General features: G+C 52.3%; 11 protein-coding genes across 11 annotated transcripts; 4 read left to right on the forward strand and 7 right to left on the reverse strand.

Annotated features, from left to right (window-relative positions):
- On the reverse strand, window positions 1-1,758 carry An15g06440 (uncharacterized protein; the record flags this gene model as incomplete). The annotated part of the gene is made up of 3 exons (XM_001397135.3): window positions 1-666; window positions 726-1,235; window positions 1,525-1,758. Coding segments are annotated over 3 exons (1,410 nt in total), but the record flags the coding sequence as incomplete, so codon positions are not given.
- A 703-nt stretch (window positions 1,759-2,461) lies between these two features.
- An15g06450 (uncharacterized protein) lies at window positions 2,462-4,505 on the forward strand (the record flags this gene model as incomplete). The annotated part of the gene is made up of 4 exons (XM_059744759.1): window positions 2,462-2,731; window positions 2,789-3,698; window positions 3,896-4,127; window positions 4,214-4,505. The coding sequence occupies 4 exons, from the start codon at window positions 2,462-2,464 to the stop codon at window positions 4,503-4,505; spliced, it is 1,704 nt and encodes a 567-aa protein (XP_059602609.1).
- Window positions 4,506-5,079: 574 nt separating this feature from the next.
- On the reverse strand, window positions 5,080-6,376 carry An15g06460 (uncharacterized protein; the record flags this gene model as incomplete). The annotated part of the gene is made up of 2 exons (XM_059744760.1): window positions 5,080-6,315; window positions 6,374-6,376. The coding sequence occupies 2 exons, from the start codon at window positions 6,374-6,376 to the stop codon at window positions 5,080-5,082; spliced, it is 1,239 nt and encodes a 412-aa protein (XP_059602610.1).
- An 864-nt stretch (window positions 6,377-7,240) lies between these two features.
- Window positions 7,241-8,160, forward strand: An15g06470 (uncharacterized protein; the record flags this gene model as incomplete). The annotated part of the gene is made up of 3 exons (XM_001397138.3): window positions 7,241-7,312; window positions 7,387-7,817; window positions 7,875-8,160. The coding sequence occupies 3 exons, from the start codon at window positions 7,241-7,243 to the stop codon at window positions 8,158-8,160; spliced, it is 789 nt and encodes a 262-aa protein (XP_001397175.1).
- Window positions 8,161-8,518: 358 nt separating this feature from the next.
- Window positions 8,519-9,468, reverse strand: An15g06480 (uncharacterized protein; the record flags this gene model as incomplete). Its single annotated transcript, XM_001397139.1, has 2 exons — window positions 8,519-9,276; window positions 9,366-9,468. The coding sequence occupies 2 exons, from the start codon at window positions 9,466-9,468 to the stop codon at window positions 8,519-8,521; spliced, it is 861 nt and encodes a 286-aa protein (XP_001397176.1).
- A 309-nt stretch (window positions 9,469-9,777) lies between these two features.
- An15g06490 (uncharacterized protein) lies at window positions 9,778-13,997 on the forward strand (the record flags this gene model as incomplete). The annotated part of the gene is made up of 3 exons (XM_001397140.3): window positions 9,778-10,020; window positions 10,107-13,641; window positions 13,729-13,997. 3 exons carry the CDS (start codon window positions 9,778-9,780, stop codon window positions 13,995-13,997), a joined length of 4,047 nt encoding a protein of 1,348 aa, XP_001397177.1.
- Window positions 13,998-15,031: 1,034 nt separating this feature from the next.
- An15g06500 (uncharacterized protein) lies at window positions 15,032-16,930 on the reverse strand (the record flags this gene model as incomplete). The annotated part of the gene is made up of 3 exons (XM_059744762.1): window positions 15,032-15,295; window positions 15,349-15,888; window positions 15,950-16,930. 3 exons carry the CDS (start codon window positions 16,928-16,930, stop codon window positions 15,032-15,034), a joined length of 1,785 nt encoding a protein of 594 aa, XP_059602611.1.
- A 1,143-nt stretch (window positions 16,931-18,073) lies between these two features.
- On the reverse strand, window positions 18,074-18,393 carry An15g06510 (hypothetical protein; the record flags this gene model as incomplete). The annotated part of the gene is made up of 2 exons (XM_059744763.1): window positions 18,074-18,254; window positions 18,317-18,393. 2 exons carry the CDS (start codon window positions 18,391-18,393, stop codon window positions 18,074-18,076), a joined length of 258 nt encoding a protein of 85 aa, XP_059602612.1.
- Window positions 18,394-19,293: 900 nt separating this feature from the next.
- Window positions 19,294-20,121, reverse strand: An15g06520 (hypothetical protein; the record flags this gene model as incomplete). The annotated part of the gene is made up of 3 exons (XM_059744764.1): window positions 19,294-19,364; window positions 19,456-19,733; window positions 19,919-20,121. The coding sequence occupies 3 exons, from the start codon at window positions 20,119-20,121 to the stop codon at window positions 19,294-19,296; spliced, it is 552 nt and encodes a 183-aa protein (XP_059602613.1).
- A 728-nt stretch (window positions 20,122-20,849) lies between these two features.
- On the reverse strand, window positions 20,850-21,865 carry An15g06530 (hypothetical protein; the record flags this gene model as incomplete). The annotated part of the gene is made up of 2 exons (XM_059744765.1): window positions 20,850-21,269; window positions 21,476-21,865. 2 exons carry the CDS (start codon window positions 21,863-21,865, stop codon window positions 20,850-20,852), a joined length of 810 nt encoding a protein of 269 aa, XP_059602614.1.
- Window positions 21,866-21,911: 46 nt separating this feature from the next.
- Window positions 21,912-24,053, forward strand: An15g06540 (uncharacterized protein; the record flags this gene model as incomplete). The annotated part of the gene is made up of 2 exons (XM_001397145.3): window positions 21,912-22,688; window positions 22,767-24,053. The coding sequence occupies 2 exons, from the start codon at window positions 21,912-21,914 to the stop codon at window positions 24,051-24,053; spliced, it is 2,064 nt and encodes a 687-aa protein (XP_001397182.1).
- Window positions 24,054-24,474: the final 421 nt, after the last annotated feature.

Consider the following 24,474-nt stretch of genomic DNA (forward strand, 5'->3'; position numbering starts at 1 on the left):
AGCGTAGCGGTTGACGTTGGCCTCAGACTGGCCAGCCTCCTTGTCCATCTCGCCGACCTTGAGGATGTTCTCCAGACCATCCAGAGCAACCTGGATGATCTTGTTGTCAGGGCAAGCAAGAAGGTCGCACAGGGGCTTGATGCATCCCTGGGACACGAGGTAGCGGATCTGGTCAGGCTTCTGCAGACCACCGGAGGTGGCGTTGGAGATGGCCCAGCAGGCCTCCTTACGCGTCTTGAAGTCACCGTTCGCCAGCAGGTTGATCAAGGGAGGGATGATGCCGGCGTCGACGACAGCCTGGATCTGGCTGGAGTTACCAGCAGTGATGTTGGAGATGGTCCAGCACGCCTCCTTACGGATACCGTCCTTGGTGGAGCTCAGCAGAGCGAGGAGGGCGGGAAGAGCACCGCAGTTGATGATGACCTGGGTCTGGACGTCGTCACCAGTGACGATGTTACCGACCGACCGGAGAGCGGGGGTCTGGACCGAGGTCGAGGCGTGCATGAGGAGCTCGACGAGACGGCGAGGGATGCCGGCCTCGATGACAGCCTGAATCTTGTCGTTGGCGCCATCAGACAGGTAGGAGATGGCCCAGCAAGCATCGATCAGGACTTCATCATCAAGCATGTAGATGAGCTTAGCAAGGACAGGAAGAGCGGGGGCAATCTTTGAAATCCAATGTTAGCGACAAAAGCTCGTTAGGATGAGCAGATAGGATGACATACAGTGTTCCAATCAGGCTGAGGCGTCTTGCCGCGGCAGAAGTTGCTCAGGGTCCAGGTAGCGTTGCGCAGCATGCTCAGCTTCCGGCCATCGTTGATGAGGTTCAGCAGAGGACGCAGAGCACCGGCGTTGAGAACGAAGTCACGGCATTGAGGGCTGTCACCCGCAATGTTACCAAGGGCCCAGACGGCCTGCTCACGAACATCGGGTTCAGGGCTGCTCAGGAGTTCGCAGAAGATCGGTACAGCACCAGCCTCGATAACGACCTGGGTCTGTTGGGCGGAACCAGAGGCAATGTTGGTCAAAGCCCAAGCAGCTTCGAACTGAACAAGAGTGTGGGGGGATCGGAGGAATTCAACGAAGCGGCTCACGACACCGGTCTCGATGACACGCTCAATGGGGGGGTTGCGCTCCTTGGAGAGCAATTTCCTGAACTTGGTGGTGGCTTGGATCTGCTGGTCGATCTGATCGGAGAAGACGCCCTTAACCATCTCGGGGAGCTCCACATTAAGCTAGAAAACCATCCATTAGCTATTTTGCACAGTAATGAATACATCTTGGCTGAGCGCGAAGGGAGTCTTGATGATGCTGGTCGTGTGCTTGTCCAGTCAGAGCCGAATGAGGGCTCGCCCGGCGGCAAAGCGGTGAAAAGCTCTCGCTGGGACGCATCTGGACAAGCAAGAGCGACCAGAAAGAAAGATTCGAAAACGGGCAGCCGATGGGCCCAGCTCCCGGTCGGGAAAGGAACAAAGAGATCGAACAATGAGATACAAACAAAAAAGAAATGCAGGAACTGCATACCTCACTCTCGATGGCGCTGGCCTCATCATCACTCTCGGCAGCTACGCCGCCGCCCACGCCAATGCCGCCATCGCGGGTCTGGATACCTCTCCTCTTGGCCAAATTCTCATCTCTCTTCTGCTTTCTGATCTCAACCTGTTGTTCCTCACGACGACGACGAAGCTCGTCAGGCCGGAACTGGTTCCGGGCCTTGAACTGAGTGCGACGATGTTCGGGGATATAGCGCTCGGCCATGGTTGCTTGGGACACAGAGGGGTGAAAACAAAGCGCACCACAACCGGGTGGATTAGCTTAAGAGATGAGGAGAGAAAAAGAGTGGGGGGAAAGAAGAAGGTGAGATAGATAGCAAGATGTGGGAGATGGGAATCCCAGCGAGCTAAATAAGGGGATAGAGAAAGAGGCTAGACAAAGGAAGAAAGGACAAGCGCAAAGCTGAGATGGTAGAAGGAGGGGAAAAAAGTGTTGATGCTCTTCGGAGGTGGGATTGCCCAGTCACGGGACGCCGCTGATTTGCTGTTTTCGTCCAGCTCCGCCCGCAAGCGCCACTTCCGCCTAAGCGAAGTTGGCGCGGACTTGTCTCTTACTTTTTCCTTTCAACGCCTCTGCGTGTTTCTCTAATCTATACTGTATCAGACTCATCGAGAAACCTTCTGACGCTGTTCTGGAAAAAGCTGTCTTGCTAGCCATTTCTAATTCGGGCCTTTCTGGTGGATGCATTGTTTACGTGTATTACTACTAATTGCTCCACCCGGTCCCGCGTCGATCTATTCGCGGTTCGATCAACAATACTACTTCTAGTAATTTCTCTATCTATATCAATAGCCAAGGAGGTCCGAACTCACGGCGTCTCAATCTTGCATTGGATGCATTAGATGCATCAGGCTCTGTTCTACCGTGGCATCACTATGCATTGTGCGACATAACGTAATTTTACACCATGTCAGGCGGCTATGCCTCCCGGTTCGTGGATGTGTCCACCGCACTCTCTACGCAGGGCAAAGTAAGTGTCATTGGCGTCGTAGTCGACGTCTTCGGCGGAATATGGAAGTCTAGAGGCTCGTCCAGCTGTATTACCTTCACCATCAAGGACTCAGGTCTTGACAACGGACATACATGGGACGGGTTGAAAATCAAATATTTCAAAGACAATGAGAGCCATTTACCTCCCGTCCAACTACGCGACGTGATCCTGATACGAGATCTGTGGGTTCGTGAGGCAAGACTTGACCCCTTCCTCGGTGACAGACTGACGCTTTGACTGCAGATAAGGAACTTCAAAGGAGACCCGTTGGGAGTCGCTGCCCAGGACAGAGAAGTACCATGGGCAATCTTTCGCCTGGACCCGGATCCCACGTCTAGCCCTGCGCCCCTTTGTGGCCCTACGCACTTTGAGCCATCTCCTTCAGAGAAGATACATGCTTTGAATTTGTTGAATAGCCTCACTGCAGTCGATGGTTTTCGCAAAGCTCCAGCACAAGATACTCCACGTGGCTCCTATATTGTCCAGGCTGCAATTCCAAATTCCAAACCTTACCCGCACAAGAGGCTTTCTCTTGTCAAGGATATTGTAGAGCGAAATTATGTTGACCTCGTGGGGCAAATTGTCAAGGTCTATACCAACGACAGTGAAAAGGTCGTCCTCTATTTCACCGATTACACGGCCAACGATGGTCTCGAAGACCGCCAAATAAACGATGCCGGTGACAATGACTTTGGCACTGAAGGAGATATCTACGGTTACCAAAAACGACCCAAGAAGAAATGGACAGGACCAGTTGGACGGATGACCCTCACAATCACACTCTGGGAACCCCATGCATCCTATGCGCGCCAACATCTGAAGGATAACGATCTCATCCAGCTATACAATGTGCATGTCAAGCGCAGTCGCATCAATGGGATATTAGAAGCCAGTATCCACACAAACCGCACGAATCCAAATTCAGTCAATGTACACACCCTGGATCGTCGCAAAGACACGTTTGTCGAACAATTTCTGCAGCGTAGGACGGAATACTGGAAAGCGAATCCTCGGAAGCGGGAACTCGAAAACGAAGGCCAGCAGGTTTCGAAGAAAAGCACCAAGAAACAGCGAAAGAAAGCCGAAAAGGTGGAAGAAGGCCAAGTTCCCATAACAGCAGCAAGCAGCAAGCGATATGCGCCAAATGAAAACAGTAAGTCATGCCGTCTTAGTAATAACCACTGGGGCATCTTACAGTTGATTAACAGTCTATGATAGTCATAGCAGGCAGCCCGTCCGTCCCTACAATGTCCCTGGAAGCGATCCTTTCCAACAAACTTCATGACAACATCTCATATGACAACATACAGTACCGCTTCCCCTTTCAAAACTTCTGCTACCGAACCACAGTCCGCGTGGTCGATTTCTTCCCCCCACGACTGGAAGACTTCTCCGTCCCCGAAGACTCCTCGGGTGAGGGTACCTCTCAAAGAGATCCCGATCGTTTCATTAGATGGGAATGGCGCTTCTGTCTGCTCGTGGAGAGCGTCCCTCCTCCACCCGCAGGTCAAGCGAAAGAACAGATGAGGTTGTTTGTAGCTGGCCCAAATGCAGAGTATCTATTAGGGCTGACTGCAGTTGAGTAAGTCATCTCGGCTCCCTCACATATCGACACTAAGATCGCCGTGAGGTCGATTATCTAACCATAACTCTTCCTATGTCCATTAGTCTAAGACAAAACCAAACCGATCTGAAAGAACTCCGAGAAAAGCTCTTCATCTTATGGGGAGACCTCGAGGAGCGCAAAAGAGCGGCCCTACACGATGGCAAACAGGACCTCGGCCCAGTTTCATGCAGGCCTTTCAATTGCTGCATTCAAGAGTATGGTGTTCTTTGCAGACATCGTTCTGATACTGAGAACACCAACACTAATAATGAAGATGATGAGAATGGCTGTAGCCATGATGACTGCTTTGGATGGGAGAGGCGCTTTTCTATGTTCCTTACTACTATTTCCTAATACATTGTTGCAAAGCGGCTTCTGGGAGTATGTGATGTTGTCTGCTTTTGTATACATAGGGGATTTTGTTTTGCTTTTGGCGCCATGGTCATCGGAGGACTCGAGTCTTGGGGACACTTGTATACAAATTTGAAAGATTTCTGCTCCCAACCCTGCGGTGATGCACAGCAACAGTAACACTGAATGATTATAAAAAACTAGAGTCCGAATATGGTAATATTATCGATAAAGTAAGATATAGAATGACTTGGATATCGAAAGCGGCTAAGGGGTCGGCAAAAGTGTCATATTGATAGCAATCTCACAGATTAAGTAACGAAGCTAGGGATATTCATATATGTACCATACGCGAGGGAGTGGAAAACCAAAAGTAGGAAGCACGCCAGCAAACAGGAATATCGATGTTAATGGGCCAGAAACTTGTGAAGAGAGTCCAATCTTATCTGCGCGAAGTCATTACAAAGGCCAAAGGAAAACACAACTTTTGTGGCTAGAGCAATGCAGGTTCTGTCTCGCGCTGCAAACTTGAAAAGAGGTAATGGCGTTCGCTTCCCCAACTATTATATCCATAATATTAGACCTTAGTTAATTTAACGATATTGGTGTCGATGCCATGGGCGGCAGGATCAAATCGACAATTCGAACCCCAGTAACAGTCCCTTTTCCCGGGTTCTGCATGAGGGCATCGATGCCCATATGTACATTCCGGATCATCGCATTCTAATCCGTATCGGCAGGGGGTCATGCGGGCGATGGCGGACAAGATTGAAAGTTCATTTTTGGTCAACTTGCGCGAGTGGTCGTGCTGACAGTTATCAACTGTACATTCTCCTAGAAGGTAATGAAGGTTGCATAATTTCAGTTTCTTGAGGCGGTTCAGTTCTTCTCGTGGTATGCTTTTAAAGTCAACTCGGTCTACACGTTGACCGTACTTGTTTCGTTCAACGATCTTGGGCCGTGCGGGTGTAGCTGATTTCGACTGTACCACTTGGAACTCTCCAGGGCTTGACGGCCTTGCAGACGTGGAAGACAGCGATGTACTGGCGTTTGTTGACGTGCTAGTCGAGGTTCGTGACAGTGGCACTGCGCCTGGTTTCGGTGATGGGGTGAGAGCGGGAGGAGGTTTGGACGCCACTGCGGCTTTCCATGGGGCCCAGACAGGTGTTATTTTTGTATTTCGGAGAATTTCCGGAAACTGAGAGACTCTGTATGCGGCCTTGATTTTGGCTAGGTCCTTTTCAAAGGTGACGCCCTCGATCAAGGTTACTCTTCCTACAAGGTCAATGTCTTCCATTATATCCACCAAAATCTGGGCATATGCACTGGTGTCGGCGCATCCTAAGAAGATTTGATGACAGTGACAGTTATATAGGTTGACCCTGAAGGCCTCTGAAGACGGCGAGCAGTAGGTCAGCGCATCGTTGTAAGTTGAATACCAATGTAAGTGCTTTGGACAAGAGCCTCGATGCGTACCTGCGATCTTATCATGTGCGTTGTCCAGTCCAGTATCCACAAGGTCAAATAGTGGATGGCCATTGTTGAAGCCCCTAGCAAAGCCCTCGACTGATGATGGGTCGGTGCTAATGACGCCTCGGACACACATCTCACTCAGGCCCTTTAAGTTGACGTACATCCTTGCGATTATCTTTGAAGCATCAAGGCCTGGGAAATTGCTGGCAACATAGTCTTTTAGGGCGACAGCAAGCTTCTTGGCTGCAATCTTTCCACCTTCTTCTCCCTTTTGTAAAAATTCATCTCTGAAGATGATGCCAGTTCCATCTAGTAGCACAACTATGAAGGGCTCGCGGTCCTAAAAGCGGACGAGCATCGTTAGCACAGACCAGGCTGCGGAACTATAAAGGTCCCACCATTATGGCCTTGATCCTCGCGATATGCTGCATTAACTCCATTTCATGAAGCTGGATATCACGATTAAACCGCGTTTCACGTTCATGATCGAGTTTCTCTTGCTGGAAGGCTGCCTCCAACTCTGTCACACGCTGCAAAAGTTCCTAGGTGCAGGGAGTGTAACGTCAACATGGAGCACTTGATACTGTGATGCTGAGCGGCTACCTCGATTAGGATATTCTTATCTTGTTCTATAGAAGCCAGCTGTTTATATCGCTCGAGATACTCCGGCGCTGTCATGATGAACTAGATAAGGTTCGAGCACTAAGGGACTTAGAGGAGGGAAGTGAGAGAGCGATCTTGGGAAGCTCAAGGCTATAGAAGCACCGAGAATGGGGAGGGTGATGGTGGGCGGCAGAGACGGCGGCAATCGAGATTATGGAGCCAAAAAGAATAGTAGATTGGGCAGACTGCGGGGAGTCAATACTATCGGGACTGAGTTTACTGTACAATCACGAAGAGAGTGCAAGATCTACAGAGACAGGTGAACTGGGCTGGCACAAGCCTAGAGCAAGTCACCATCAAAACAGCCGCATGAGGCGCCAACCAGTCACGAGCCGCCGGCCGGGGAGAACTGGGGCTGAGTCAGCCCGCCGCATGGGGAACCATCCCAGCCAACCTGAGGCAGTATTGAGGCTACGTGGAGAAATTGCCAGTTCCCCTTCTCTTTCTTACTGCTTCTCCTCTCCCACTTACTTACTTCTCTCTTCCTTTCCATCCACCTCTGGTCCGATCGCCTCTTCGATCTTTCTCTTCTCCACCCTTCTCCCCCTCCCTCCTCACCCTCACCCTTTCTCTTCTCGTCCTCAATTCCCGGTTCATTCACAATGGGTCGCTTTGGTTTCTTGTCCCTGGCTCTCCTTTCTGTCCAGGCCTTGATTGGCGGCAGTCTCGCGGCGGTACGTTCCCTCTCGCGTGACTCCCATCGTCCCACTGTCAATTGAGTTGCTGACGCGATGTCGCATGTTACTAGGATGCTGCTGAGAAGGAGGATCTCCCTGAAACCCAATTGCTTTCTGTCACGGCCCACGCCTCCTTCCCTGCCTCCGAGATCTTTGGTGTCAAGCTTGTCAATGGCTACCCGACCGAGGCGCTGATCACTTTCGCCAATGAGGAGGAATCTCCCGTGACTGTGAACTTCATTGGTGGTTCCTTGTCGGCAGTTGAAGGAGAAAGCAGCCAGATTGTTCGCAACCTGACTGCGCACCGTTACAGCGTTGAGATCCCGGCCGGTCAGCAGGAGAGCGTCAGCTACAGCTTCGCCACCGAAATGCACCCCCAGGATTTGCTGCTCACCCTCGCTTCCGTCATCTCTGATACCGATGGCAACCTCTTCACTCTCTACGCCTACAACGGCACTGTCAGCGTTGTTGAGCCGGAGACCAGCATCTTTGACCCTCAGATGTAAGGCACTTTTCTCACAGCTCGCCGATAAGGCCAAGCTAACCCTATTGTTATTAGCCTCTTCCTGTACTTCTTCCTCCTGGCTTGCTTCTCTGGCGTCGTCTACTTCTTCTACACCGTCTGGATCGCTCCCTACTTCCCCCAGAAGCGCCGCGCTGGAAAGGGCCCCGAGTACAAGAAGTCCGCTGGTGCCTCCAAGAAGGAGGCCCCCGTTGAGGCTCCCAGCAGCCCTGCTGTCTCGTCTGCCACTACCTACAACGCCGAGTGGATCCCCGCTCACCACATCAACCGTCCTGAGGCCAGGAAGGTCAAGGGTAGCGCCAAGGCTAAGAACCGTGCCTAAATGGCCCTTGCAGTGCTGAGTCGATGGGTGATCTGTGAGGAGATATTGGGAAGGGCTTGGAGTCGGAGGGAACCTTGGTTGGTTCTCTCAGCGACTCTGGAGTAAGGCTAGCGGACTTGGGAAAGGGTCACTGAAAATGTGGCCCACCAGGAGTTATTGCTGCCTTGGATTTGCGTGTACATTTACTTCAAATTGATATTTATAATCGGAGCTCACGCAATCAGCCAAGGGGGACTGCATGGTCGGTTCCCCGCATCACTCCATCAAGTATCATTTGAAGCTCAAGAAGAAATGGCAGAACGTGCCTCTAGCCCCCTTTCGCTTATACCGTCCTGCATCATGCGGGTAGTCATGCGCCTCACAGCTTTCTCCATGCATCAAACTCCTCCTTTAAATGTAGCTTCAACTCGGCGAATTTGTTCCCAAATTGCTTCCCACAGCGCCAACAGACAAAATCCCTGCGCAGGTAGCCTTGTTCATCGGGATGCCTCCGCACATCATCCGGCGCCAGTGGGAAATCATCAATTTTGACGAAAAACGGTGTAGAAAAGCTATTGTAATGTTTCCTATGCTTGAGACGATCGCTGAACCGATCCACGGAGATAACGTGCACATGCAAGTGATTCATGGAGGGATGCGCATGAATTCCACACATGATCTCTTGCTCCCAGTTCCTCCCCGGCGGCAGCTCCTCCAGCGGTGGTTCTACATTCAGGGCCTCCTGTCTTTCCTTATCCTGCGCCGAGTATTTCCCATGTATTCGTCTGAGCTCACCAGCCGCGAGTTTGCGGAGCTTCTGCGTTTCCCTTTTCACTTGTGCCAGGAAGTCGGCGTCCTCGAAGGCTTCGAATGGATGGAGGCGCGTTTTCTGAGGATCTCGTGGGAGAAGTAGGAGGTGGAGGGTTGCCTTGGGGAACATGTCGTGAATGACGACGAAATCATCGTCGTAGTATACTACTACGTTGGAGGGGAAGGTTTCTGGTTTCGCGATGTAGACGCCTAGGCCGTCTCGGGGGCCACCGATGGCTCGCCTTTTCGAGGTAGTAGGAGTGTGTTTGGAGGTGCTAGGATCGCCATGTTTGGGATGTTTAGGTTTCGGAGCAAGTAGTTCTGTAACTGAGATAGGAATAATCAGTTAGTGGTTCCTGCGTCTGGTATGCAAGGGGAGGGAGAGGGGTGAATCGGTGTTTGTGTTCGGAGCGTACAGGCGTCTCTTTTCGCTGGCTTGGGCGGTGGCTGCTGCGCTTCTGCGGGCGCGACATCCTGTTCTGTGGGGCTGTCGAGCTCCAGAGTTGGAGAGTCAGCCATCGTAGTAATGATTCTAGCTGACGAGCACAGCGAGTGACCGGTGCAGAGCTGTTATGGGTGAGATTCAGAGCTCTTACTTATGATGCGGAGAGGCCGAAGCCATGCGATGCGATCAGCGGCGACTCCCCGCAGCCCTACCCAAAGGATCAAAGCGGCCTAGTGCGGGACAAGCCAACCGCGGAATCGTCTCAGAAACTCCCGCTGCTTCTTTTCAATACCAGGAGTGCTCTAGGTACCTTTTTGGATTCTCCTCAACGGCCTGAGTTGCTCCACGGGCGTCTGCTCTAGATTACCTGCAACTTTGGAATTATGGCCCCCAAGAAAAAGAACGACGCCCGTGGAGGAGCCCCCAAACCGGGGACCAAATCAGCCAAAGCCGCCGCCGAACGATCGGCGGAGACAGCGAAGAAAGCGCAGGCTTCCACGGAGGAGCCTAAGAAACCCTCTGTGAAGGAGGTCATCGGAGGCGCATCATGGACCGGAAAACTGCCGGTCAATATGCTCGCGGAGCATTGCCAGAAGCAGAAGTGGGAGAAACCTGAGTATACAATGGTACGGCCAATGGTGGCCTATCTTCGTTTGATTCACTACTTAATGAATTGCGAAGTCATTATGCTGACAATACCACCGCAATGCAGATAAAAGTTTCAGAGGGCTTTGTTTCCTCCGTCATCTTGAAGCGCGTCGATCCTAAGACTCGAGAAACTGTCGTACTCCCTCCTATGAAGCCACCCCCGTCCCACAAGCATCTCGCTGCGCAACCTACGGCATTAGAGGCGCGCCATTTCGCAGCTGCTTATGCCCTATTTCGAGTGTGTAACATGAAAAATCTACATATGATGCTTCCGCCTACCTATAAGAAGCTCTGGAAAGAGGACTTCACGGAGATCAAGACGGCAGATACCAAGGGAGGGAAAGGATGGATGTACGAGGCAGATCCGTTCCTTGCCAAGCAGGAGCGAGAAAGTGCAGCTGCAGACCTGGAAAAGAAGCGGAAAGAGCGCGAGAAGATGCAGGCGAAGGAGGCAGAGAAGACGGTTGACTTGGGACTGGGCTCTAGCGGTGATAACAGGGGCAAGAAGATCTGGTCGCAAGCACCAAAAGTTGATCTTGGGGGTAAAGTGCGCCGTGAGATCGAGGGCATTCTGCGTCAGCATGCCATTTGGAATCCTTACAATGTGGAGATACCCGCAAGCGAGCGCAAGTCTATTGTCGAGGAGCTCACTCACTTGGGCTTCCGGCGCAGCCATGTGGAGGAGGCGACAAGTACATGCAAGGACCGGGAGGAGGTCCTGGAATGGCTTCTTATATATGTCCCGGAAGATGATCTTCCACGGTGGTGTCTACCTGAAGGGTACTCCGCCGGTGTGAGCCTTGCCAGCGATGATCTTGCAAGGGAGGCCAAAATCAAACGGCTTGCCTCCATCGGCTACCCTGCTGACCTGTGCTCGCGAACACTGGATAGCAAAAAGGGCGATGAACTTGCGGCAGCAGAGTTCCTTCAGAGCACGCTGGTGCACGGATCAAATTCTGCTATCGACTCTTCGCCCATTGCGGAAGAGGATTTGTGGGCAGAAGAGCAAGATACCCTGGAGGCTATCTTCGGAGAACGGTACAAGCGGATTTCGCCTAAAGTCTGTGAAATTAAGAGTGAAGGGTCAGACTTGCCGGAGTCTTTAACGTTCCGTTTCCAGAGGCCTTCTACGCATTATCCTTCAGCTGTTCCGGTTATCTCTATTCTGGCCAAGGGCATTCCAGCTTACATACGACTGAGTGCTATACGCCAGGTGGTACAGTACTCTGAGGAGAACTTTTTTGGTGAGCCAATGATATTCAATATCCTGGACTGGTTAGAGGTGCATCTGCCGGAAGTTATGGAGAACCCAGGGCGTCTGCGGGATATTTCAACCGTCTCTGCTTCTCCAACTGCGACAGGGTCTGTATCTCAACTCCCTGTTCGCCAATCACGCAAGAAGGGCAGAGACGTTAACTGGCAGCCGGGCTCGCCGCAAAGCGTCGCGCTGAGAGAAGCCTGGGAAGCGAAGCAGGCAACCAAGACCCAGCAAGAGATGACTCGAAAACGACAAGCTCTTCCAGCCTGGAACACACAGGACGCTATTATTCAGGCCGTGAACAAGTACCAAGTTACAATCATCTCTGGAGAGACCGGTAGTGGAAAGAGTACCCAGTCCGTCCAGTTTTTGCTTGATGACTTGATCAAGCGAGACCTTGGTGCTGCCGCAAACATCATCTGTACCCAGCCTCGCAGAATCTCTGCTTTGGGTCTGGCAGATCGCGTGTCCGATGAGCGATGTGCGTCGGTTGGTGACGAGGTGGGATACATCATTCGAGGCGAGTCGAAGGCCAAGGCAGGCACAACGAAGATCACATTTGTTACCACTGGTGTTCTGCTCCGTCGCATGCAATCTGGCAGTGGCCCTGACGGCAATGTCGCAAGCTCCCTCGCGGATGTCACCCACGTCGTGGTGGATGAAGTGCACGAACGGAGTCTCGACACCGATTTTCTTCTGGCTCTGCTGAGAGACGTCCTCCGCTATCGTAAAGACATCAAGGTCATTCTCATGAGTGCCACTCTCGACGCAGACATCTTCATGAACTATTTTGGCGGTAGCAAGTCCGTTGGATTTGTTAACATCCCAGGACGGACCTTCCCCGTGCAAGACAACTACTTGGACGATATCATCCGCGACACAGGATTCTACCCTGAGTTCTCCGAACGCGACTATGAGGAAGAAGACGCCGTATCATCTGCCCAAGCCGACGAGTCCCTTGGCAAGGTTCTTCGCAGTCTCGGAATGGGCATCAACTACGAATTGATCGCTTCCACAGTTCGATACATTGACGCCCAGCTAGGCGACCAGCCAGGAGGCATCCTAATCTTCCTTCCCGGAACAATGGAGATCGAGAGATGCCTGAACGCTGTGAAGAGAATACCCAACGCCCATCCCCTCCCTCTTCACGCATCTCTCCTCCCAGCTGAACAACGGCGTGTCTTCCTCAGCCCTCCCAAGGGCAAGCGCAAGGTCATCGCAGCGACCAACGTCGCCGAAACATCCATCACAATCGAGGATATCGTAGCCGTCATCGACACCGGTCGAGTCAAGGAGACAAGCTACGACCCCCGAGACAACATCGTCCGACTGCAAGAAGTATGGGCCTCCCAGGCAGCCTGCAAGCAACGACGTGGTCGAGCCGGTCGTGTCCGAGCCGGTATATGCTACAAACTATATACCCGCAAAGCAGAGGCAAACATGGCACAGCGTCCAGACCCCGAGATTCGTCGAGTACCCCTCGAACAGCTCTGTCTATCCGTCAAAGCCATGCAGGGCATCAACGACGTCGCCACCTTCCTAGCCAACACCATCACTCCACCAGAAAGCACCGCCGTCGAAGGAGCCCTCGACTTCCTGCACCGCGTCGGCGCTCTCGACCACGACAAACTAACCGCCTTGGGCCGCTACCTCTCCATGATCCCAGCGGATCTCCGCTGCGCAAAACTCATGGTCTACGGCTCCATCTTCAGCTGCATCGACGCCTGCGTCACCATCTCCGCCATCCTGACCGCCAAGAGCCCCTTCGTCTCCCCGCGCGAGAAACGCGAAGAGGCCAACGCCGCAAAAGCCTCCTTCTCCAAAGGCGCCGACGGCGACCTTCTCACTGATCTCCTCGCCTACCAACAGTGGTCCGACCGCGTCAACGCCCAAGGCTACTGGCAAACCCAATCCTGGTGCTCCGCCAACTTCCTCTCCCATCAAACCCTCCGCGACATCTCCTCCAACAAATCCCAACTCCTAACCTCCCTCAAAGACGCCGGCCTCCTCCCTGTCGACTACTCTTCCTCCGACCCATCATCTCGCTGGAACCGCAACGCATCCAACAAACCCCTCCTCCGCGCCCTAATCGCCGGCGCCTTTCAGCCTCAGATTGCGCAAATCTCCTTCCCAGACAAGAAATTCGCCAGCTCCGTCACGGGAACCGTGGAAATCGACCCAGACGCACGAACAATCAAATACTTCAACCAGGAGAATGGCCGCGTCTTCATTCATCCTTCTTCCGTCTGCTTCTCGGCCCAATCATACCCCAGCTCATCTGCATATCTCAGCTACTTTACCAAAATGGCGACGAGTAAGGTGTTTGTTCGTGATTTGACACGTAAGTTATTATCCCTTATCTCGATCATCCCTTCACTATACATCTGTACCCTGTGAGAAATGTATACTAACAAAGAATGGTATATAGCATTCAACGCCTACTCCCTCCTCCTCTTCTGCGGGTCCATCGACCTCGACACCGCTGGCCGCGGCTTGATCGTCGACGGATGGTTACGGCTGCGCGGATGGGCTCGCATCGGTGTTCTGGTCTCGAGGTTGCGGATGATGTTGGATGAGATTATTGCGATGAGGATTGATCAGCCTAATGGTGGTGAGGATGGTGAGCGGGCTAGGACGGCAGATCAGGTGGTTGAGGTCGTGAAGAGGTTGATTGAGTTTAATGGGTTGGATCAGTAGATTTTGGATGGCTTCAGTTTTGGGTGGATGTTTTGGTTAGTGAGGTTGGGGAGTATATGAGTATATAGTAGTAGAGGCTAGCAAAAAGATAGAGGTCCTGCGAAGATTAGATGTGGGTGTAATTCATGATAAATTTGATGTTCATGGGCGTGGATCTGACTTGGCTTGACTGATAGGCTTCGGTTCGAATACTACGATATCTAGTCATCTGTAACTGAGGCTACTGAGATAGATCCAATGGCATTAACTCCTGCGTCATAAACCTGGATAATAATCCACAGAACGATGCATACGGTAATAGACGAACGGTAAACGTCATTTCCAACGAAACAAAGGAAATCAGAGGGTAATGAATTATAGCGATGCTCAGGCGAGCTCGCTGTTCGTCATGAAAATCCCGTGGATAGCAGCAATCTGCCGGGAGCGTGCAAAACAGGTCGTGATAGTCGAGAAAAGTAAAAGAACACAAGGGCATAACGACATAGGAGAGAAATGAAGAAAATGTAAAGGAGGGATTGTATGAAAAGACAAGCCATCGACCCATTAACTCCCGAACCCGGATTGCTTGCATGATTTCAACCGTCGTGCAAATCATTAAAAGAAAAGAAAAAAAGAAAAAGAAAAGAAAAGAGAAGAGAAATAATTTAAAAGCAAAAAGAACTCCGTCTCCCTGATATCCGATTCCGGTCACGGCATCAGTTTTCTTGCGTGATCTACATCTTGCATGCACGGCCATAGACGTCACATGTCTTGGTATCATAAAAAAAGGTAAATGAGGGTGTGAGGACCTTGATCCTGGGGGATTGGCGACGTGAGCTTCTGCGCACACTCACGCCTCTTATTTTCAAGTATTAGCAGCCTTCGACAGGCACGGGCTGCAGGGCCGTGTAGCCAGCAAACCCTGAACCCCTGCGCCGTGTCAGACAATTTCATGCTCTATATGCAGAGGTAAACAACAACTCTGGGTTGAGTTTCTGTATTTGGTAGCGGTTAAAAGAGGTCGAAGATATCAGCGCGAGTGATTTGATGAGCGGCTATGCGCGCTTCCAGTAGTGCGCTGATTCAATTGATGCGTTGCGATCGGAATGAGAGCTATCTCTGGTCTGCTCCGGGATAATGAATCCCTTTCTCATCTCGTTCTCGACGAACAGAGAAGCGCGCTTGTAGCGTTTGTCAGAAAACTTTTCGTAGATAGAGCCATGGTGCTTGCGAGGATTCTCGCAGCATTCCACCATGAGAGAAATGAGTGGGAGAAGCTGCGTGTAAGTGTATCCGGCATAGTGGGCGTGGGCGGGAGTCTGTAATCATGTTAGAACGACTTCTTTCGAGTTCCAGCTGGCCAAGGACATACCCAGGTTCCCTTCCGCAGCATGAGCCTAGCCAGGCAGTGAGCGCCAGCGGCAACGAAGCTCGCGGGGCTTCCGACAAACCGCTCATCCATGACAGTGATCTCCAAGAAGTATTTGGCAAGCGTGCGCGTCTCCAAGTCGTAGTCGTCGGCCTTGCTAATCCTTCGCAGGAAACTCATCGGGCCAGGCCACCCCAGCTCGAACTGTAACATGCTCAACATGAAACGTTCAGCCTTGAGAATCTCATCCATCGAATATCCCCCATCTACCATGTAGACGATCTCCTGCACAGACGGGCAGTTGATCTCCTCATATTTGGCAGCGATGAAGATGGCAGTGGCACCCACGAGCTGAAGTTTGCCAAGGGACACGATCTTGCAAGAAAGGAAACGGTCGATGTAGTTGACACACAGAAAGAGGGTCTCGGGAAGCAAAGAGAACCGATAGTGGACCTGCACGACCCAGTCCATAAGCACAGACCGCATAGACCATTGGATCTCTGCTTGGTTATCCATGTAGTGAGCGTTGGGCAGCATCTTGATCTGTAGGCAGTGTAAGCAGCTAAATAATAGATACAGTCGGGCCTCTCGACTTAGTACGTACCTCTTGTTCTCTCATGTATTCGAAGATCTCCTCGCTGTATTCCGCAACCATGCTTGTATCGTACCATTCATCTTCAATGTCTTCCTCAGTACGTGTGGCCTCCACGACCTGCTCCGCAAGAGCTAATTCGCGTCGGACTTGCTGGGTGAACTTGGGGAACAGCACTGTGGTGGCACCCCCAGTGGTATTTTCGCCGCGAGAGCGGTAGGAGCGAGCAGTGATATACCCATCTTCCTCCTCGTGCTCGTCCTCTTCATCCCAATCTTCCGGCTCCGACTGGGCCGGTGCATGCGAGGTCGAGGCAGAGTCACGATGAGCCTTCGCGACGCGGTGAGATTCAGGGACCTCGGGCGCAGCGGGGAGCTCGCGGGGCTTGGGATCCTCGCTATGATCTTGGACTTTGCAATGATCATCGTCAGCCTCTAGTAAAGCTTTCTCTGCCTCATCAACTTCAGAGTCCACAATGGAATTCTCTTCGGTGTCTTCCAGAACTGGCTTCGCCTCTTCGTGTGTAGCTGCCTCCTTCGTAGTGGTCCGCTTCGCAGCTGCGGACGCCTGTGCAAGGGATGCCTTGTTGTCCCCTTCCTCTAGTTCGGTGTTGGTTTCCTTGGATGTAATTTCGCATTTGTTGTTCGACGGTTCCGACGCGTCCTTGAATACTGTAGCCCTCTTGTTTAAGATCTTTCTAGTATTTGCAGTTTGCTGCTGCATGGCAATTTGCTTGGAAGGCTCGATGGGTTTGGCGTTGGGCACATTGCTCAAGAGGCCTTTCATGCCAGCCATCGACATGGGCCGCTGAGCTGGCTGCGCCAGACTGGGCTTCTTCTCGACGATCAACGCCGCCTTCTCTGCCCCTTTGGTCTGTTTCTTGCCCGCCAGGGAGATATCATCGCGACCCGCGTGAATTGGTTTAGCCGTGTTGCTGACATCGCCAAAAGCAGCCCGCTTGGCCGCACCTTTGTTAGCGCCATTTTGGAACATGGTGGACAAGGCAGGCGTGGATTTGTTTTTCTGGGTAAGGGTCTTGTTGGCCGCGAGAGGGAAGGGGGCGTTCTCGTCACCACGGACGCGAATTCTCTGGGGCTAATGCCATACACCTCGTCAGCTCAGTGTAATTAACTATGTTGCGACATTGGTGAAGGGGTATTCGGAGGCTAAGCCGTCGGTGCGCGTGCAGCACCGTGAACATGCATGCCATGTTTATAAGCCGATTGGGCGGCTGACAGGCAGGAAGAACATGCAATGGATGATAACGTACCTTTGCGTCCATCTTGAATGAAGAGAGACAATACTCTGAAGCCTCCAGGACCGTGTTTGGGGAGCTTGGGGAAGGGTGGGTGGTTGTTTACTTCTCTGCGCCCTGCGCAGGAGTTGGTCGTCGCAGCTAAAGTTATACTAAAAATGCGACCCCAAACAAACACAAGACCGCGCCAAGGGCTCGAGCGATAGCGCCAGTCGACCAGGCTTTGAGTGTTAAGATTGGGTGCCACGAGAGGGAGGAGGTTGGTTGAAAGACGACGACTAACACCAATACATTGACAAAAACAGGGCGTCCAGCAACGAAGAAAGGGCAGGACAAACACAAGCTGAGTTTGAACTGGATCTCAAGGGCAACCACCAGCATTGCCCGAAACGGTCACTTCCTTACTTGGTTACCGTCAACAACACTCGCGCTAGTCCTCTTCGGGGGTTGCTATGGCATGCTTAGGTCAGCTGCTGTTTGCGCTGTTTGCTTGCTCCCGGAACGGGTGACATCATCTAACGCGTCTTCCCGCCAGCACATCAATTCCTTTACTGACCATCTTTTCCTTCAAAGTAAGAGTATAACTGATGATAAAAACGCATTTTATATCGCAGGCTAACTTGCGATTCTATCCCGACAGTTTTATCTGCCAATACTTACGGTTGTGGTGGACAATGAGTGTTAATATCCCGCCGGGTCCTTGACGCGCCGGGCCACACGAAGCCGGGCTTCACCCAACGCGAGTTCACGTGACATAGAACGGGCGGGCGGGCTGCCATCTTCGCTCCGGGATTTGACGCTTGAAGCGGAGGTTGGAGCAACCGGAATGTTGAATTCAGCTTGCGACCAAACCTACTATCTATCCAGGACCCCCGATCGCACTATTGACCAGGCTCACCGGTGTCGCATGGCAGGGCACCGATTGTCTTTGAGCGAAACGTCTCGACCAGGATGGGGTGGATGGGCCATTCGGGTCGAGATTCCAGCTGGAATCTGGTAATGCCAATGATGACGGGCCATGATAATCGCAGTCCCGTCAATGACTTGAGGAATCCATGTTTCCTGTAGGCTTACAGTTTACATCTTTGGCCTGGCTTTTTGCGGGTTTTTTAACTGGCACTTACTTTGGACTGATCTTTGGGTCCCGTTTACACCCGCGCAGAATGCCAACCTCGCCAGGAAGCCACAAGTTTCCCCCCATTGTGGGACGCGGATCCGGCGGTACCTATCATGAGGCGGCGGGATTCATAAGAGCGGGTTTGTCGATGGTCGTGTGCGAAAAAGTCCGACCTCCACCGGATTTGCCATCAGTGAATCAGCCAGTATTGGTGGCATGTGTTATGTGATGGTCGCAAATTTGCCCTGACTGATCCTGTGGTTCATTGTGCATTGTAAAGGAAGAGAGGGAGAGGATGGAAGGATGAACACTGGATTGCTGGCGACCAGCCGCCATTTGAGGTGTCGCGGACAACCGAACGGTGAAAGCGGACTATTGAAGATACGCAAAGTTTCGGTGTGTCTTTTGACTGGCGGCTGACCAACAACAATAGCAAACACAGTTAGTTAGCTAGCATTATGGGCAAAAATATGATGACTATTGAAGCACCGGCCGGGCTGGTTATTGACTCTGGAGCAGGCCCCGCTTTGAGTGCCTCAATAAGGAACACTCCCAACTCTCTACAATCGGAGTGATCGCACGAGACAGGATTGTGTTTGATTTAACTAAAGATTACTTTGGCAAACACAAGAGGAAGAATGATAGAGCCTAATTCTTGCCGTAAATATATATATATATATATGAACCCATCATTATCATACTCATTAACTTCCTTACGGAATGCAGCCCTTCCAGTTTCCCCCCACCCGGCTAACGGCATTGTTACGCCAGTTGGTTGTTCTCAGTCCATCGACCATCGCTCAATCTCATTCGATCGCTTGGAGCCAGGATTGTGATTATGTAGAGACCCCAGTGCAACGCGCAAGACATCGTTAAACCGCGGATTGGCAGTCAAGGAACCCTCCGAGGGTTTAGTTCACAGGCCGCTGCGAAGTCGCACTGGACCTTGCAGACATGGGAATGGCCGGCCTGGCAGATTGCGATTTAAGGACCCGCGGGACTGGAAGCCAAAGGACTGTCCGTAGGATTTGGAGGTGCTCGGATGATGAGAGTATCTAGTAGCTGTCAGTCAATTCAGTCTGGTCGCAAAGAATTTCAGTCTTGTGCCTGCCCGAAAGTTGGTGAACGAACGACGGGGATCCTTACGTAGCCCACCGTTTTCCGAGGAGGGGTAAAAGGACGAGTCTGGACAGGCGCAGATCATGAAACGAGGCAACAATTGGGCGTTGTTGCTCGTCGGCTTGTTGGCTCTCTGTCGTTGCAGCGCCCTGGCCCAATGAATCTCAATCTTCCTGTCTCCATCCCCCGGTAGTGATGGTTGGTGAGGTTGGATTGCTCTCCCCTCATTCATTGCATGCTGTTCCGTTGTTTCCTTTTCTTTTTCTTTAGTGATGATGACCTGGTTGTTTCTCCGGGATTCTGTGCTGGCGATGCCAGAATACTACTAACTAACTACTACTACTATAGTAGTCGTACTACTAGTCTACCTACTGGCGATGGATGATGAGCCTGAGGCCATCGATGGAGGACATTTGCGCCGTAGGAGAATTCCTTCTCCCCAATATGGGGATCCGGAGCATCGATCGCCCTTCAACCGGTTATTCCAAACCATGCATGTCTTACGCCCCGCGAGTAATGAATGGCAGCATTCAGCATTGAGCATGGGAGGAACCTTGCGCGACCAGCGTGAGGGAATTGGTCGCCGCGAGAGGGGGACAAGTTCTTTCCGGAGACAGTTGGTCGGTCGTCTTTAATTGCGTCCTTTGCCCACCACGTAGGGAAAAAGGGAACCAACCTTATTCCAGGATACATTCTTCGGATCTTTTCGCTGCTTGTTTGGTCTGTAATTATAACTCAGCTGTTTTAAACATTTGCTACGAGATATTCACTTTATCATTCTGCTACAAAAGTCCACCTTCTGAGGGAGTTAAACCCGAAATGGGGACCGACATGAAGAAAGCGTCCATCACTCGCTCTCCGCAGCCGGGATGTGATCGGGGGTGTCATTCGACGTGGCCGCGCTGAGGAAGTGCCAGCCAACCTTGACCCTACGCCACTCCGCTTCATCTGGTCAACCGTCTCGTCCGTTGGGTGCACAAAGAATTAAATGGGAGCAATAATAATAATAATGATCCTAATCCACAGGTGATTCTCTTTTCCGTGTTTCTGTAATGTCTGTAGATTGGTATTTCAAAAGTACTCTGCACCTGTTCTGTGGTCGCAGATCGACGATGTCGCCGTCGTTTGCGCCAACACCCGGCCGATACTCCAGAATCCCAAAGCATTTTGCACCGACCCTACACCCCATTACTGGCATTTTTTGGAATAAAAGTTACAGCATTATAAAAGTGTAGTTTTAGCGATTCATCTGACAGGTACTTTGTATGTTATTTTCTGCCAGAAGACCTTCAAGGCAGAGTCGCCGATCTCGTAGATCCAGATAGAAGCCGGTCCGTTCGGACGCAATGCGATTTAGGATTTTGCGATGAAAGAAAGCAACGCGCAAGTAAAAAAACAGGCTAGATAGAGAATATAGAGAATCAATTCGCATCTGAAAGGAAGTCGGGGGATGTCTGTGGGGGGAAAAGGGTGCATTCAAGAGGATGGATTGTCACCGACCCAGGCCACCTCTGCTCGCTTTGGGTGAAACCACATCCATCCATCCATCCAGCGCCCACTCCCTCTTCCTCTCTCTCTCTCTCCCTCCTCAACCTTCTCTTCGACCCAACCCGACTTCTTCTCGCCCATTCTCTTGACCATTTTCCTTCGAAATTTTGGTGCATATCGATCAGGTAGGTTCCTGTCCATCGTTCAACATGACTTTGATCTTTCTTTGCACCTGCTTTCCCCCTTTCCTGGCCTTTTGGTTCTCCTGACTCGCTTCGGCTCTGCGTGATGCCACCGCTGACATACCCAAGCGCTTGGTAGAACGACTCACCTCCCACGGCCCACCCCTCTTCCTACATCCTCAACCACCATCGCTATCCTTCCTTTCTCATCTTGTCGGATCCGATATTCGGGTGCGACTCTAAATAACTAGGTTTGATTTCCCATCGGTACGTCTTTGATGCTCTCCATCGTCTTCCGAGTGTTTCGGGTCGTTTCTCCTCCCAATCTGCAATCCATCAGGATTCGACTAGGGAGGTCTCGGCGTCATCGAATCAACTTGGATTCCCTTCTCCAGACATCTTCCTTTCTCATTGACATCTTTTGCATCACATCGTGCTGACTTTCGTGGTGGTGGCTGTCCAGGTTTTCGACCGTCTTTTTCTTTGCCTTTCCCGTCGCTCTCGGCTCTTGCGACTGAGGTGCCGTCGTCCTCCCACCGACCACCCTCTGCATCGCCATCCAACATATCCATAAAAACTGTCGCGGGTAGTCCATCTATCAACTGAACCCCTCTGGTTTCTCTGTTGTGGTAGGTTTGGATGGAAATTGCCCATACCCTCCTCTTCCCCGTCTCTGCCTGTTTCCTTTCCCCCCACCCACCCTCTTGTCTCTTCTCGCCCGGACCGCTCTTCCTCCCCGAGTTCGAACACCCGATTGATTCATACATCAATGTAGTAGCAGTGTGGTAGTGCCTCCTTTCAGACTCTCCCACCATGCAGGCTGTCCAGTACGAACAGCATGCTGCCCCTGGGGAGTCGCCTGCCTACACCGACCATCGTGCGCCGCCTCAGGAACCCTCCCCCCGGAGCTCGGTTCCTAAGAACGTCGCCTTTGAGCTACTTCTCGATGAGAACTCCAAGGTCCGGGCCCGCATACCTATGCGGGTACAGATCTACCCTCATGACACAACGGATTCCATTGTGACTACGGTTAAGAATTTTTACGGCATCTACGATGGTGCTGCGAGCGGTGTCAGCTTCGAAGACGAGCAAGGCATTACCCTCATTGCCAGGTATGAGAATCTACGGAACAACATGACTGTTTATGTGCGGGTTATTCCCGTCCAGGCATACACAGAGGGCTACGGTGATCGCTTTTATGGGCACCTTCCCGCCGAGGCTCGCAAGCGTCCCAGCTTAGGGGAGCCCTTCCAGATGCCGCCGGCAATGCCGCCGGCGCAGGTCTTGGAACACGCCCAACCACCTTCTCGCCCGGCGTCGCGGCTGGCTCGGAAACGCAGTGTATCCCCGTCTGGTCGCAGCCGTCGTAGCGCATCTCAGAACAAGCAGTCATCTCGGGTAGGCAACAAGAGTAGAGGCTCGAGCACTCATGGCAGCTTCCACGAGGAGGGTACTCCTGGTTATAGCGATAGCGAGGGTGGCTACTCTGGGACGAAGAAGTCCCGAACCGAGCAGTTTGGCAGCTCAGATATCAGCATGGAAAACATCCTTCAAGATGGCCGCCGGAAACGGCCCAAGTTTGAAAGTTCGGTTCGTGGCGGGCATCTTTTCTTTCCCCGTCTCTGTTGAAACAATATTTACTAACGTTGAGTCTTTGTCTCCTTTCAGGAATTGCCTTTGTTCGTCCCTCCCCAGGTCCCGCTCACAACCTCCACGTCGTCGATCTCGCCCCAGCGCCGGTCAATCGGTCAGGAAGGGGCCATCTCACCTTTCGCACGCCCCACCCAGCGCCCTTACAACCAACAACCATTGCCGTCTCCACAGAGCTATGGATACAATGAGCAGATCTATAGCGTCAATCCGGTGCGCAATCCGGTGTACGCCACCCCTGTGGTTCCTGAGCATGGCCACCGGCTGCGCGACCGAACCACTACCCAGTCCTCTGGTGGGCAGTATAGCAACCAGGCTGGTCGAGGCGGCGGCCCGGGCATCCTCCCCACCCCAGATCCTACCATTGCCAGCTGCATTTCCGACGAGGATGTTGCTATGCAACTGATTCGTCTGGGAGACGCATCTAATTTCTCGCATGGCCGTACTTCTGCCTCCACACTTGATGATGCCTTCAGCGGTGCCGCTGATGCTGCATCCTCGACGGGTGCAACCAGCGATGGTGATGACTACAGCGATGATGACGATGATCTACCCGCTCGGTCCAAGCAGCGGCTCGACTCCAGCCCCATGCTCCCACCTGGTGCCACCAAGCGCACACACAAGCATCTGGACGATATCCTTCCCAGCTTTGACAGCTCTGATGGAAGCTACGACGGTTACGACGAGGAATACCAACATGAAGAGTTGAACGACACCTTGGTGAGGCATGATATGGATGAGGATACTCTCTACCGGGACGCTCCCAAGTCCAAGAAGGCTAAGACTCGGCCCACCCATGCTGTCAGCACCACCAAGGCGCGCGGGCCCAAGCCAGCACCCGTGCGTCCGAATAAGAGCAGCAAGCCAGCGGCCAATGGGGCCGCTCGTAAAGTCAAGGCGACGTCTACCACGGTGGCTCAGAAGACGGCGGTATCACCGCAGATGATGAGCCCTGTGCCGGTCCGCAAAACATCGACTTCTTCCGTCAACTTCCAGCACCAGCTCGCCGCCGACGAAGAGGACTTGTCGACTAAGCCGCGTTGCCAGCGATGCCGTAAGAGCAAGAAGGGCTGCGATCGGCAGCGCCCTTGCGGCCGATGCAAGGATGCTGGTATCGGCATTGAAGGGTGCATCAGCGAAGACGAAGGAAACGGTCGCAAAGGCCGCTACGGTCGTCACATGGGGGTCCCTGTCAAGAAAGCATTCGACGCCACTACGAACGGAGTCGAGACGCAATCCATTGTGGCCGCTATTCCGGTGACCACGGCGGCTAGCATGGACAAGAACAAGAAGCGCAAGCGTTAGCTGGATTCCAATCCCAGCAATGAGGATGGCTGTGCCTGGCCCATGACCTCCATCTCCTTTTTTCTTTTTCGCCCACACCGTTCGTACCGAACCATCGATGAGCTGCGCCTGGATGGCTGCATTTCTCCTGAAATATTACACCTTTTAACATAGACGAATCGACATTCTTCCGTGCATCGTATCCTTCCCCTCCTTAACGAGATTTTCCACGCGGACCGTTGGCTTGATCATCTTGAAACTCTCCGAATCTCCCTATCACACTACTGAATACTTCTTCCTCTCCCTCGAGCCGGCCTGCCTCTTGGGATGTCCTTCCTTCATCACTAGCGGATTCGTACACGACGTCTCTCTTTGTACCTCACATCGAAGTCACGAGTGCCGCGCTCCCTTCATTCTCTCTCTACACCTCTCTCTCCTCGGA

This window comes from Aspergillus niger (assembly GCF_000002855.4).
Source record: "Aspergillus niger supercontig An15".
Classification (NCBI taxonomy): Eukaryota; Fungi; Ascomycota; class Eurotiomycetes; order Eurotiales; family Aspergillaceae; genus Aspergillus; species Aspergillus niger.